The 15,201-nt window shown below is 37.3% G+C and overlaps 1 protein-coding gene and 1 non-coding gene across 2 annotated transcripts; one reads left to right on the top strand and one right to left on the bottom strand.

Annotated features, from left to right (window-relative positions):
• Positions 1-103: 103 nt before the first annotated feature.
• Positions 104-10,763, bottom strand: sumo1 (small ubiquitin like modifier 1). Its single transcript, XM_061924073.1, has 5 exons — positions 10,638-10,763; positions 10,283-10,357; positions 3,284-3,361; positions 3,138-3,209; positions 104-189 (listed from the first exon to the last, which is right to left on the bottom strand). The coding sequence occupies exons 1-5, from the start codon at positions 10,647-10,649 to the stop codon at positions 121-123; spliced, it is 306 nt and encodes a 101-aa protein (XP_061780057.1). The 5' UTR covers positions 10,650-10,763; the 3' UTR covers positions 104-120.
• Positions 10,764-13,815: 3,052 nt separating this feature from the next.
• On the top strand, positions 13,816-13,887 carry trnag-ucc (transfer RNA glycine (anticodon UCC)). Its single transcript has one exon. It is a non-coding gene; the product is annotated as a tRNA-Gly (tRNA).
• Positions 13,888-15,201: the final 1,314 nt, after the last annotated feature.

Genomic DNA, 15,201 nt, shown 5'->3' with positions numbered 1-15,201 from the left:
CACCATCCCAATGCATGGAAGCCCTAATAGTTTTGATCCAGATGGTTTGAAAGTGGACAGAATGCAACCAAAAAAAAAGGGAAATACAAACGAAAAAAGAAGGTTAAGAAGACAGGAGATTTAATCATTCCAAAGTCCACCCGTCTGTTCTTGATACACCTCAATGACATCCTCGTCCTCCATCCCCAGCTGTTAGGACAAGATCACACATTTTATTAAGACCCCTCGACCCGATCAGCACCACAAGAGACGAGGGCTGCATCATATATAAAAAAAAGCTAATATCGATTTTTCTCTCCAAAATTGCAATGTGATTTGCAATTGTTAGATTTTATAATAAAAAGTATAAAATATATATACCCTAATGCAATGAAATGTCATTCTTATCTGTACTGTAAAGTTCAAATTAGAATGACAAAGGAAGTCTAAGTCATATTATATACATGTATATATATATAAATATATACATACACACACACACACACACACGTATATATATATATATATATATATATATATATATATATACACACACACACGCACACACATATATATATATATATATATAAATGTGAAAAAAACGAGCGACGGAAGATAATATAATCAACATATTGTGTCAAAGTGCCACACATTAGAACAATATGCAATAATCTACTTTCATAAATATTTTGCTTTCTGCAGATAGACTCAGACCTTTTGTCTACATCATGCTCGTAAATGAAGAAATAACTGCTAAAAACTATACAGTGTTTATAATGTAATGTAAACATAATGTTTAATAATACTGCATATAACCGTTTAAAAAGATACACACTTTTATTTCTTATTACTGTAGAATTGTTAACCAATGTACTGTTATTGGAGGGTACACAACTTTGTTATCTTAAATAAATAAACAAATGATAAAAGACAAATTTCTGTAAACAAAAATGTCACCTAAATAAATATTGAAAATCTTAAAAATAAGGTTTTTTTTCCCCAGTTGGAAAAACTAGGTCAGACATTGTCTTTTTGTCTGTTGCCATCTCGCTTGTTAGTCCATGTTGATGGACTAATATTGTCCATTCGATTTGAAGGTGATCTATTTCCATATGGGACATATATGCATATATAATCATATATACAGTTGTGCTCATAAGTTTACATACCCTGGGAGAATTTATGATTTATTGGCCATTCTTCAGAGAATATGAATGATAACACAAAAACCTTTCTTCCACTCATGCTTAATGGTTGTGTGAAGCTATTTATTGGCAAACAACTGTGTTTACTCTTTTTAAATCAAAATGACAAAAGAAAGTACCCAAATGACCCTGATCAAAAGTTGACATACCCCAGTGACTTTGATCTGATAACATGCACAAAAGTTGACACAAACAGGTTTGAATGGCTAATCAAGGTTCTAATCCTCACCTGTGACATGTTTGTTTGTAATTAATGTGTGTGTATAAAAGGTCAGTGAGTTTCTGGGCTTCTGACAGACCATTGCATCTTTCATCCAGTGCTGCACACATGTTTCTGGATTCTGGGTCATGGGGAAGGCAAAATAATTGTCAAAGGATCTGTGAGAAAAGGTAATTGAACTGCATAAAACAGGAAAGGGGTATAAAAAGATATCCAAGGAATTGAGAATGCCAAACAGCAGTGTTCAAACGCTGATTAAGAAGTGGAAAATGAGGGATTCAGGTAGACCAGCAAAGATTTCAGCCACAACAGCCAGGAAAATTGTTCGAGATGCAAAGAAAAAGCCACAAATAACTTCAGCTGAAATACAGGACTCTGAAAAATTGTGGTGTGGCTGTTTCAAGATGCACAACAAGGAGGCACTTGAAGAAAAATGGGCTGCGTGGTCGAGTGGCCAAAAAGTTAAATATTGGTCTCATCACTCCAAATGACTTTGTTCCAGAAGTTTTGAGGCTTGTCTCTGTGCTGTTTGGCGTAATGTAAGCGGGATACTTTGTGACATTTGTGCAGAAATGGCTTTCTTCTGGCGACTCGACCATGCAGCCCATTTTTCTTCAAGTGCCTCCTTATTGTGCATCTTGTAACAGCCACACCACAATTTTTCAGAGAGTCCTGTATTCCAGCTGAAGTTATTTGTGGATTTTTCTTTGCATCTTGAACAATTTTTCTGGCTGTTGTGGCGGAAATCTTTGCTGGTCTACCTGAATCCCTCATTTTCCACTTCTTAATCAGCGTTTGAACACTGCTAATTGGCATTCTCAATTCCTTGGATATCTTTTTATACCCCGTTCCTGTTTTATGCAGTTCAATTACCTTTTCTCGCAGATTCTTTGACAATTATTTTGCCTTCCCCATGACTCAGAATCCAGAAACATGTGTGCAGCACTGGATGAAAGATGCAATGGTCTGTCAGAAGCCCAGAAACTCACTGACCTTTTATACACACACATTCATTACAAACAAACATGTCACAGGTGAGGATTGCAACCTTGATTAGCCATTCAAACCTGTTTGTGTCAACTTTTGGGCATTTTATCAGATCAAAGTCACTGGGGTGTGTAAACTTTTGATCAGGGTCATTTGGGTACTTTCTTTTGTCATTTTGATTTAAAAAGAGTAAACACAGTTGTTTGCCAATAAATAGCTTCACACAACCATTAAGCATGAGTGGAAGAAATGTTTTTGTGTTATCATTCATATTTCCTGAAGAATGGCCAAGAAATCATAAATTATCCCAGGGTATGTAAACTGTTGAGCACAACTGTATATATACATACACATATATGTATATATATATATACATACACACATACATTTTTTTCCATTACTCATTTTTGTTACTTTGCGGCAAGTTGCGAGTAGGGCAGGCTGTCTGTGCTTTCTGTGTGTGTGTAAAGCCTTTTGTGGATGAGTAAAAAGAGGGCTCACTGCGTTCATTTTATTCTACTGTTAAATAAACATGCTCAGGTGCTGAGAATGATGCACAGAGTAAGATATATTTCTCCTTGTTTAAAGCAAGAGACTAACGAACATGAGGCAAAACAACCCCAAAAACCTCCGCCTCTAGCGGTTACGTAATCACACTAATTAAAACCTCGATGGCGATTTATTGTCGATACAACGTGCAGCCCTGCAATAGATCACAATGAACATTACTGGTAATAAAGGTATACCTCTTTAGGAGTTTGGCTATCTTCTATTCTCTGTCCTTCAAACAAAAACCTGAGTGTACTTGCTGGGACGCCCTGCAACACAAATGTTAAAACTGACATGCAGTTTATATTGTTCCAAGTTTAGAGATACCGTGTTGAGTTCCAACCTGTCTCTGGCTGTAAGACTCTTTCAGCTTTTTCAGATGCGTTGTCATCTTTACTTTGAAGTGGATTTCACTGCTGTCCTGGAAATCAAAGACTGGTGTCAAGCAACAATCAGGAGCTCACTTTTATTAGCTATATCCGCCATCTTTGGCCCCGTTTACACTAAGTTGGCTAAGGGTAAATCCCACCTAACCTTATCCTTGTCCACACACACACACACACACACACACACACACACACACACACACACACACACACACAATGGTCGTTTAGGACCCCCACCCCCCTCCGTCAGCCGGCGCAACGCGACCTAATACGCATGCCCGGAAAATGTACACGTCATAGTCACCTCCAGTGTTGCTTTGTGTGCAAGCTGGCTTTCGGAGACTCTTGTTTTGAAAGCGCAGGCGCGATGGAGCGGCACTTTTATTGTGAAGACAGGAACTGTGCAGTCAGTCTTTAGGCTTTTGACGGGATGTACGGTTGAAATAAAAAAGGGACTTTTTTCCTTCACACTTTTGATTGATTGATTGGAACTTTTATTATTAGATTGCACAGTACAGTACATATTCCATACAATTGACCACTAAATGGTAACACCCCAATACGTTTTTCAACTTGTTTAAGTCAGGTCATGTGACCACCTCGCTCTGTTTGATTGGTCCAACGTCACCAGTGACTGCATCTGATTGGTGGAACGAAGTGAAACGTCACCAGTAACGCAGGCACTTTGAAGGTCTGTCTGACAGACCAAAACAAACAAAGCGTGCATTAACAGATCGATAAAAAAAATGAGTAGCGAGTAGCGAGCTGAATGTAGATAAAAGTAGCGGAGTAAAAGTAGCGTTCCTTCTCTATAAATATACTTAAGTAAAAGTAAAAGTATGTTGCATTAAAACTACTCTTAGAAGTACAATTTATCCCAAAAGTTACTCAAGTAGATGTAACGGAGTAAATGTAGCGCGTTACTACCCACCTCTGATTATACAGCATTATTCACATGTGAATATTATAAATACATTATACGTTTAAATACAGTCAAAAAGGAACATCTGCATTATACATGTCTATAATTTGTTGTTAGTTTGTACACTCGAGTGACTTTCAACTAAATAATTATTTGTTTAAGGGGTTATCTGGCTTTGTGTAGACTTAGCCTTAGATGGTATATTTTGTTGTTAGTTCCGGCACTCGAGTGACTTTCAACTAAATAATTATTCGTTTAGGGGGTTATCCGGCGTAGTGTAGACATAGCCTTAGATCAGGGGTGCTCATTACGTCGATCGCGAGCTACCGGTTGATCTCGGAGGGTGTGTCAGGCGATCACCAGCCAGGCATTAAAAAAATAGTCCTAAAAATGAGCGATCATAAATCTTCACTATGACGTCACTTTCGTCACTTGATTGACAGTCACGGCACCCGAGGGTCTTCTGAGATGACGCTGGCTGCTGCCAGCTCATTAAAATTACCGACTGGAAGGCGAGAAACACTTTATTTCAACAGACTCTGGCGCCGTACCTATCGTCAAAACTCCAAAGACCGACCGCACAGTTGCACAATAAAAGCTCTGCTTCATCCTGCTTGCGCTACCAAAATAAGAGTCTCAGGAAGCTGGCGTGCACAAGCTAGCAAGCTACGGAGTTTGCCAACAATGTATTTCTTGTAAAGTGTATAAAAAGGAGTACGGAAGCTGGATAAATAAGATGCCAAAAAGCAACCACTTTCATGTGGTATTGGACAGAAAGGAGGACTTTTTTTCTCCTCCATTCGAAAACGTGGACGTTATCAGCACCACTGTCTGATTACAATCAATGCAAGTAATCAGAAACAGGTAATACACCAACTTATATTCTTGTCTTCATGAAAGAAAGGAATCTATATGTGTTAAACATGCTTGTATTATCTTTAAACACCTTTAACTTGTTAACAATATTAACTATATGTGTTAAACATGCTTGTATTATCTTTAAACACCTTTAACTTGTTAACAATATTAATTATATGTGTTAAACATGCTTGTGTTATCTTTAAACACCTTTAACGTAGTAACAATATTAACTATATGTGTTAAACATGCTTGTATTATCTTTAAACACCTTTATCTTATTAATAATATTAACTATACGTATTAATATATGTTTGTATTATCATTAAACACCTTTAACTTATTAACAATATTAACTATATGTATTAAACATGTTTGTATTATCATTAAACACCTTTAATTTATTAACAATATTAACTATATGTGTTAAACATGCTTGCATTATCATTAAACATCTTTAACTTGTTAACAATAGTAACTATATGTGTTAAACATGCTTGCATTATCTTTAAACACCTTTATCTTATTAACAATATTAACTATATGTATTAAACATGTTTGTAATATCATTAAACACCTTTAACTTGTTAACAATATTACCGTATTTTCCGCACTATAAGGCGCACCTAAAAACCACAAATTTTCTCAAAAGCTGACAGTGCGCCTTATAACCCGGTGCGCTTTATATATGGATAAATATTAAGATTCATTTTCATAAAGTTTCGGTCTCGTAACTACGGTAAACAGCCGCCATCTTTTTTCCCGGTAGAACAGGAAGCGCTTCTTCTTCTACGCAAGCAACCGCCAAGGTAAGCACCCGCCCCCATAGAACAGGAAGCGCTTCTTCTTCTACTGTAAGCAACCACCCGCCCGCGTAGAAGAAGAAAAAGCGCGCGGATATTACTGTACGTTTCATTTCCTTTGTGTGTTTACATCTGTAAAGACCACAAAATGGCTCCTACTAAACGACAGGGATCCGGTTCATGAAAAGACGCAATCTCTCCAACCGCACACGGATTACTATTTCACAGCAACTGATATTCCTGTGAACCGCACTGTGGATACAACGGGAGCACGTACGGTGAATATTCGCACCACAGGGAATGAGAAGTCATCCTTCACTGTGGTTCTAGCTTGCCATGCTAATGGCCAGAAACTTCCACCCATGGTGATATTCAAAAGGAAGACCTTGCCAAAAGAGACCTTTCCAGCCGGCGTCATCATAAAAGCTAACTCGAAGGGATGGATGAAGAAAAGATGAGCGAGTGGTTAAGGTAAGTTTAAGTTTACGCGAAGAGGCCGGGTGGCTTTTTTCACGCAGCTCCGTCCATGTTGATATACGACTCCATGCGCGCCCACATCACGCTGGTTTTAATATATTATTAAAGTTTGACTGACCTATTTGACTGTTTTTTTGACATTCCTTTAGCGCAGTTAGATGCGGCTTACAACACGGGGCGGCTTATAGGTGGACAAAGTTTTGAAATATGCCGTTCATTGAAGGCGCGGCTTATAACCCAGGGCGCCTTATGGTGCGGAAAATATGGTAACTATATGTATTAAACATGCTTGTATTATCATTAAACACCTTTAATTTATTAACAATATTAACTATATGTGTTAAACATGCTTGTATTATCATTAAACACCTTTAACTTGTTAACAAAAACATATATTTCATAAATAAGTAAATATAAATGATATATATGAATGAGGTAGATCCCCACGACTTGATCAATTGAAAAGTAGCTCGCCTGCAGAAAAAGTGTGAGCACCCCTGCCTTAGATGGTATAGAATAGAATAAAAAGTACTTTGTTGATCCCTGGGAGAAATTCTGCACCACAGTTCGCTCACAAAAGACAATAAACACTTAGGTATTTTTTACATGTGAATAATATAAATACAGTCTATTATACAGCATTATTCACATGTGAATAACATGAATACAGTCTATTATACAGCATTATTCACATGTGAATAACATGAATACAGTCTATTATACACAGAGGTGGGTAGAGTAGCCAGAAACTGTACTCAAGTAAGAGTACTGTTACTTTAGAGATTTATTACTCAAGTAAAAGTAAGGAGTAGCCAAATATTTACTTGAGTAAAAGTAAAAAGTATGTTGTGAAAAAACTACAAGTACTGAGTAACTGATGAGTAACATACACACTCATATCATATATATATATATATACTGTGTATATATATATATATATATATGTATGTATGTATATATATATACATACATATACATTGATATATACAGTATATAATTTATATTTATTTAATTTGCTGTTTTTGTTTACATGTTAAAGGTGTTTTAATGAATATACAAGCATGTTTAACATATAGATTAATTTCTTTCATGAAGACTAGAATATAAGTTGGTGTATTACCTGATTCTGATGACTTGCATTGATTGTAATCAGACAGCTGATGTAACGTCCACGTTTTCAAATGGAGGAGAAGAAAAATTCCTCCTTCTGTCTAATACCACATGAAAGTGGTTGGTTTTTGGCATCTTATTTGTCCATCTTCCATATTCGTTTTTATACACTTTACAAGAAATATATTGGCGTCAAACTCTGTTGCTTGCTAGCTTGTTTGCGCTGGCTTTCGGAGACTCTTGTTTTGAAAGCGCAGGCGCGATGGAGCGGCACTTTTATTGTGAAGACAGGAACTGTGCAGTCAGTCTTTAGGCTTTTGACGGGATGTACGGTTGAAATAAAAAAGGGACTTTTTTCCTTCACACTTTTGATTGATTGATTGGAACTTTTATTATTAGATTGCACAGTACAGTACATATTCCGTACGATTGACCACTAAATGGTAACACCCCAATACGTTTTTCAACTTGTTTAAGTCAGGTCATGTGACCACCTCGCTCTGTTTGATTGGTCCAACGTCACCAGTGACTGCATCTGATTGGTGGAACGAAGTGAAACGTCACCAGTAAGGCAGGCACTTTGAAGGTCTGTCTGACAGACCAAAACAAACAAAGCGTGCATTAACAGATCGATAAAAAAAATGAGTAGCGAGTAGCGAGCTGAATGTAGATAAAAGTAGCGGAGTAAAAGTAGCGTTCCTTCTCTATAAATATACTTAAGTAAAAGTAAAAGTATGTTGCATTAAAACTACTCTTAGAAGTACAATTTATCCCAAAAGTTACTCAAGTAGATGTAACGGAGTAAATGTAGCGCGTTACTACCCACCTCTGATTATACAGCATTATTCACATGTGAATATTATAAATACATTATACGTTTAAATACAGTCAAAAAGGAAAATCTGCATTATACATGTCTATAATTTGTTGTTAGTTTGTACACTCAAGTGACTTTCAACTAAATAATTATTTGTTTAAGGGGTTATCTGGCTTTGTGTAAACTTAGCCTTAGATGGTATATTTTGTTGTTAGTTCCGGCACTCGAGTGACTTTCAACTAAATAATTATTCGTTTAGGGGGTTATCCGGCGTAGTGTAGACATAGCCTTAGATCAGGGGTGCTCATTACGTCGATCGCGAGCTACCGGTTGATCTCGGAGGGTGTGTCAGGCGATCACCAGCCAGGCATTAAAAAAATAGTCCTAAAAATGAGCGATCATAAATCTTCACTATGACGTCACTTTCGTCACTTGATTGACATTCACGGCACCCGAGGGTCTTCTGAGATGACGCTGGCTGCTGCCAGCTCATTAAAATTACCGACTGGAAGGCGAGAAACACTTTATTTCAACAGACTCTGGCGCCGTACCTGTCGTCAAAACTCCAAAGACCGACCGCACAGTTGCACAATAAAAGCTCTGCTTCATCCTGCTTGCGCTACCAAAATAAGAGTCTCAGGAAGCTGGCGTGCACAAGCTAGCAAGCTACGGAGTTTGCCGACAATGTATTTCTTGTAAAGTGTATACAAAGGAGTACGGAAGCTGGATAAATAAAATGCCAAAAACCAACCACTTTCATGTGGTATTGGACAGAAAAGAGGACTTTTTTTCTCCTCCATTCGAAAATGCGGACCTTATCAGCACCACTGTCTGATTACAATCAATGCAAGTAATCAGAAACAGGTAATACACCAACTTATATTCTTGTCTTCATGAAAGAAAGGAATCTATATGTGTTAAACATGCTTGTATTATCTTTAAACACCTTTAACTTATTAACAATATTAACTATATGTGTTAAACATGCTTGTATTATCTTTAAACACCTTTAACTTGTTAACAATATTAATTATATGTGTTAAACATGCTTGTATTATCATTAAACACCTTTAACTTGTTAACAATATTAACTATATGTATTAAACATACTTGTATTTTCATTAAACACCTTTAATGTATTAACAATATTAACTATATGTGTTAAACATGCTTGTATTATCATTAAACACCTTTAATTTATTAACAATATTAACTATATGTATTAAACATTCTTGTATTATCATTAAACACCTTTAATTTATTAACAATATTAACTATATGTGTTAAACATGCTTGCATTTTCATTAAACACCTTTAACTTATTAACAAAAACATATTTCATAAATAAGTAAATATAAATGATATATATGAATGAGGTAGATCCCCACGACTTGATCAATTGAAAAGTAGCTCGCCTGCAGAAAAAGTGTGAGCACCCCTGCAATAGACAATAAACACTTAGGTATTTTTTACATGTGAATAATATAAATACAGTCTATTATACAGCATTGTTCACTTGTGAATAACATGAATACAGTGTATTATACAGCATTATTCACATATGAATATTATAAATACATTATACGTTTAAATACAGTCAAAAAGGAACATATGCACTATACATGTCTATAATTTGTTGTTAGTTTGTACACTCAAGTGACTTTCAACTAAATAATTATTTGTTTAAGGGGTTATCTGGCTTTGTGTAGACTTAGCTTTAGATGGTATATTTTGTTGTTAGTTCCGGCACTCGAGTGACTATTTATTCGTTTAAGGGGCTATCCGGCGTAGTGTAGACATAGCCTTAGATGGTATAATTTGTCATTAGTTTGGACACTGGAGTGACTTTCAACACACCGAGGTAGAAACACTTGCAACTCCAGTTAAACGTTAACTTCAAAACACATCATGTCCTGCGACTGATTCTGGTGTAAACAATGTTTGGAAACGTTGCAGAGAAGTCTCTTACCTGACCGATCACTTTCAATTTGATGTATTCTCCATCTTTCTTATCTCCACCGTCTTGGCTCGATGGTTTTGTTTCCTGCAAGTCAACAACAATACATGTTTAAACGTCACTCCGGACGACGCTTTGAAAATAAAACCCCTGCTGGTGAAAACAGAAGTGAAAGTGGTGATGAAAAAACATTTGAACTCATATCTTGTTAGTTTGGAGATAAAGTGAGTAGTGTTTGGGCCTCTAAATGAGAGCTAAACGTTAGCATATCACTGCACCTAAATGGCAGGCAAAACACACTTTTATGTCCAATTGTGGGTTACAAACATGTAATGTACAACAATTACGATAAATACGCGCATCCTACCGTATCTGACATGTTTTCCACTGTGGGCGAAGACACAAATGAACAAAAGAATTAGCGTTAGCAATTATTCGCTGCTTCGCCGACCATAAAGCTGATGTTGTGAGAGTCATTGTACCCGGAAGTGATATAAAAACCGGGATATCGTAAACGGAAGTGATGTACAAAACGAGCTATTTTCAAAATAAAACACAATCCGATTTAATCGACTCCAGTCAGTTATTAACTTATTACAGCCATTTTTTTCGATAAACATCGTAAAATTAGAGAGTTTAATTATTTCATTATTTTGTTTGGACAATTGAAACAACAATGTTTGTCGTTTGGTTTAGCTAAACTACAAACCCCGTGTCCATATGAGTTGGGAAATTGTGCTAGATGTAAATATAAACGGAATACAATGATTTGCAAATCCTTTTCAACCCATATTCAATTGAATGCACTACAAAGACAAGATATTGATGTTCAAACTTATAAACTTTATTTTTTTTTTGCAAATAATAATTAACTTAGAATTTCATGGCTGCAACACATGCCAAAGTACACTCTTAGAAATAAGGGTTCTAAAAGGGTTCTTCTACAAGGGCTGAGGTTCTAACTGGAACCATTTGCTTCTGAAAAACCCTTTCCCGAAGAAAGGGTTTTTCAAGGGTTCTTGGTAACGCTAATGGTTCCAGTAAGAACCATTTTGATCCAGAGAACCCTTTAAAACCCCTTTTCTGAATAATTGGTTTTAAAAGGGTTCTCACTAACACTAAGGGTTCCAGTAAGAACTATTTTGATCCAGAGAACCGTTTTTGGAAGAAAGAGTTCTTCAGGGATTGTTGAAAGCATGGGTAAGATCCTGTGTCACCAGGGACATACTTCCTGATAACATTTGCCAATAATGGTGCCTATCTTTAAATAAATGTTTTTCTCATTAAAATGTTTTGAATGTTTGTTCAATGTCAACATGATAAATGACCACAGTATAATATGAACTAAACTGATCTGTAGAATACAATATGGTTCTTTATAGAACCCTCAGAAGACAAGACGGTTATCGGTGAAAACCTTTGAAAAGGGATGTTTTTAGAACCCCCTGTGTCAGGTCTAGATGAAACCCTTGAAACATGAAAGAGTTCTTTGTGGAACTCCCTGTGTGAGTTCTAGATGAAACCCTTGAAACATGAAAGGGTTCTTAGTGGAACTCCCTGCATAGGTTCTAGGTGAAACCCTTGACAAACGAAAGGGTTCTTAGTGGAACTCCCTGTGTGGGTTCTAGATGCATCCCTTGAAATACGAAAGGGTTCTTAGTGGAACTCCCTGCGTGGGTTCTAGATGAAAGTCTTGAAATACAAAAGGGTTCTTAGTGGAACTCCCTGTGTGGGTTCTAGATGAAAGTCTTGAAATACAAAAGGGTTCTTAGTGGAACTCCCTGTGTGGGTTCTAGATGAAACCCTTGAAATACGAAAGGGTTCTTAGTGGAACTCCCTGCATGGGTTCTTTGTAGAACCTCTCATGGGGGGTTCTGGGTGGAACCTTACACACACAGTTCTAGGTAGAACACTCCAAAAGGGTTCCAGGTGGAACCTTTATAAAAAGGTTCTACCTGGAGCCAAAAAGGGTTCTCCTATGAGGACGAGCCGAAGAACCATATATGGTTCTACTTAGCACTTTTATTTCTAAGAGTGTAGTTGGGAAAGGGCATGTTCACCACTGTGTTACATCACCTTTTCTTTTAACAACACTCAATAAACGAGTGGGAACTGAGGAAACTAATTGCTTTGAAAGTGGAATTCTTTCCCATTCTTGTTTAATATAGAGCTTCAGTCGTTCAACAGTCCGGGGTCTCCGATGTCGTATTTTACGCTTCATAATGCGCCACACATTTTCGATGGGAGACAGGTCTGGACTGCAGGCGGGCCAGGAAAGTACCCATACTCTTTTTTTATGTAGCCAACGCTGTTGTAACACGTGCTGAATGTGGCTTGGCATTGTCTTGCTGAAATAAGCAGGGGCGTCCATGAAAAAGACGGCGCTTAGATGGCAGCATATGTTGTTCCAAAACCTGTATGTACCTTTCATCATTAATGGTGCCTTCACAGATGTGTAAGTTACCCATGTCTTGGGCACTAATGCACCCCCATACCATCACACATGCTGGCTTTTCAACTTTGCGTCGATAACAGTCTGGATGGTTCGCTTCCCCTTTGGTCCGGATAACACGATGTTGAATATTTCCAAAAACAATTTGACATGTGGACTCGTCAGACCACAGAACACTTTTCCACTTTGCATGAGTCCATCTTAGATGATCTCGGGCCCAGAGAAGCCGGCGGCGTTTCTGGGTGTTGTTGATAAATGGCTTTCGCTTTGCATAGTAGAGCTTTAACTTGCACTTACAGATGTAGCGACCAACTGTATTTAGTGACAGTGGTTTTCTGAAGTGTTCCTGAGCCCATGTGGTGATATCCTTTAGAGATTGATGTCGCTTTTTGATACAGTGCCGTCATTCAATGTTGGTTTCCGGCCATGCCGCTTACGTGGAGTGATTTCTCCAGATTCTCTGAACCTTTTGATAATATTATGGAGCGTAGATGTTGAAATCCCTAAATGTCTTGCAATTGCACTTTGAGAAACGTTGTTCTTAAACTGTTTGACTATTTGCTCACGCAGTTGTGGACAAAGGGGTGTACCTCGCCCCATCCTTTCTTGTGAAAGACTGAGCATTTTTTGGGAAGCTGTTTTTATACCCAATCATGGCACCCACCTGTTCCCAATTAGCCTGCACACCTGTGGGATGTTCCAAATAGGTCTTTGATGAGCATTCCTCAACTTTATCAGTATTTATTGCCACCTTTCCCAACTTCTTTGTCACGTGTTGCTGGCATCAAATTCTAAAGTTAATGATTATTTGCAAAAAAAAAAAAGTGTATCGGTTTGAACATCAAATATGTTGTCTTTGTAGCATATTCAACTGAATATGGGTTGAAAAGGATTTGCAAATCATTGTATTCCGTTTATATTTACATCTAACACAATTTCCCAACTCATATGGAAACGGGGTTTGTATATATTTTCTTATTTTTACTCAAAAGTGGACGAACATTAGACACATTTTACCTGCACATTGCTTCCCGCTGTTTCCGACATCAGCTGCCTGTGTCTTTTAGAGTCCATTTTAAAATGACTTTACTAAGCATTGGTGGTATAGTGGTTAGCATAGCTGCCTTCCAAGCAGTTGACCTGGGTTCGATTCCCAGCCAATGCATGACTTGCGGTTTTACCATGAATTGATTACGTGGACCCTGACTTAAACAAGTTGAAAAACTTATTGGGGTGTTACCATTTAGTGGTCAATTGTATGGAATATGTACTGTACTGTGCAATCTACTAATGAAAGTTTCAATCAATCAATCAAAAACCTTACCTCTCTGAGCTGCTCCACCTCTATGCCCCCACCCAGTCCCTCTGGTCAGCTGATCAGCTGCTCCTGGAGGTACCCAAATCAAAGTGCAAGCTTGGAGGGGACAGGCCCTTCTCTGTTGTGGGTTCCAAACTCTGGAACCATCTCACTCTCCATGTGAGACAGGCCCCTTCTTTGGCTACTTTTAAGACCATTCTTAAAACCCATTTTTATTCACTGGCTTTTAACCCAGCATGAGACTTTAAACTGTTTTTAACTGTTTTTAACTTTTTAACTGCTTTTTATCCAACAAATTGTTGTTAAGATAATTTGTATTTGCTTTTTCAATGTGTTTTAAATGTTATTTTTTAGTCTGTCCTTTGCCTGTATTTCTTTGTGGTGTACAGCCCTTTGTTCTTCAACTGTGCTTGTTTTTAAAGGGCTTTATAAATAAAGTTGGTATGGTATGGTATAAAGCAATTAGCTACCGGCTGCCACCTACTGATATGGAAGAGTATTACATGGAGCTCTAGACAGCACCGACACTCAACAACAACACATCATTTGCAGACTATAATTACTGGTTTGCAAAAAATATTTTTAACCCAAATAGGTGAAATTAGATCATCTCCTACGGCACACCAGACTGTATCTCACGACACTGCGGCACAGTGGTTGAAAAACACTGCTGTAGAGCCTTAAATCAGTGGTCCGGGGACCGGTACAGGTCCGTGACGCGATGGTTACCGGGCCGTAGAGAAACATTAGATAATTTATTGACGACTGCATTTTCCCAGACAGACGCAGAAGGAGATTTTTTACAAGAAAGTTATGAAGTTTAGTGATAAATCACATACAGGTAAAAGCCAGTAAATTAGAATATTTTGAAAAACTTGATTTATTTCAGTAATTGCATTCAAAAGGTGTAACTTGTACATTATATTTATTCATTGCACACAGACTGATGCATTCAAATGTTTATTTCATTTAATTTTGATGATTTGAAGTGGCAACAAATGAAAATCCAAAATTCCGTGTGTCACAAAATTAGAATATTACTTAAGGCTAATACAAAAAAGGGATTTATAGAAATGTTGGCCAACTGAAAAGTATGAAAATGAAAAATATGAGCATGTACAATACTCAATACTTGGTTGGAGCTCCTTTTGCCTCAATTAC

The sequence above is a fragment of the Nerophis lumbriciformis genome, linkage group LG28 (genome assembly GCF_033978685.3).
Source record: "Nerophis lumbriciformis linkage group LG28, RoL_Nlum_v2.1, whole genome shotgun sequence".
In the NCBI taxonomy this organism is placed as follows: domain Eukaryota; kingdom Metazoa; phylum Chordata; class Actinopteri; order Syngnathiformes; family Syngnathidae; genus Nerophis; species Nerophis lumbriciformis.
Note: the sequence above shows the minus strand (reverse complement) of the source record. Positions and strands in the feature narration are given on the sequence as shown.

Bases quoted from the DNA above. Each gene is read 5' to 3' on its own strand.
- sumo1 (XM_061924073.1), bottom strand. The intron at 3,362-10,282 runs GTAAGAGACTTC...TTTGATTTCCAG, and splicing joins AATTGAAAGTGATCGGTCAG to GACAGCAGTGAAATCCACTT. The intron at 3,210-3,283 runs GTTGGAACTCAA...TTTGTGTTGCAG, and splicing joins AGTCTTACAGCCAGAGACAG to GGCGTCCCAGCAAGTACACT.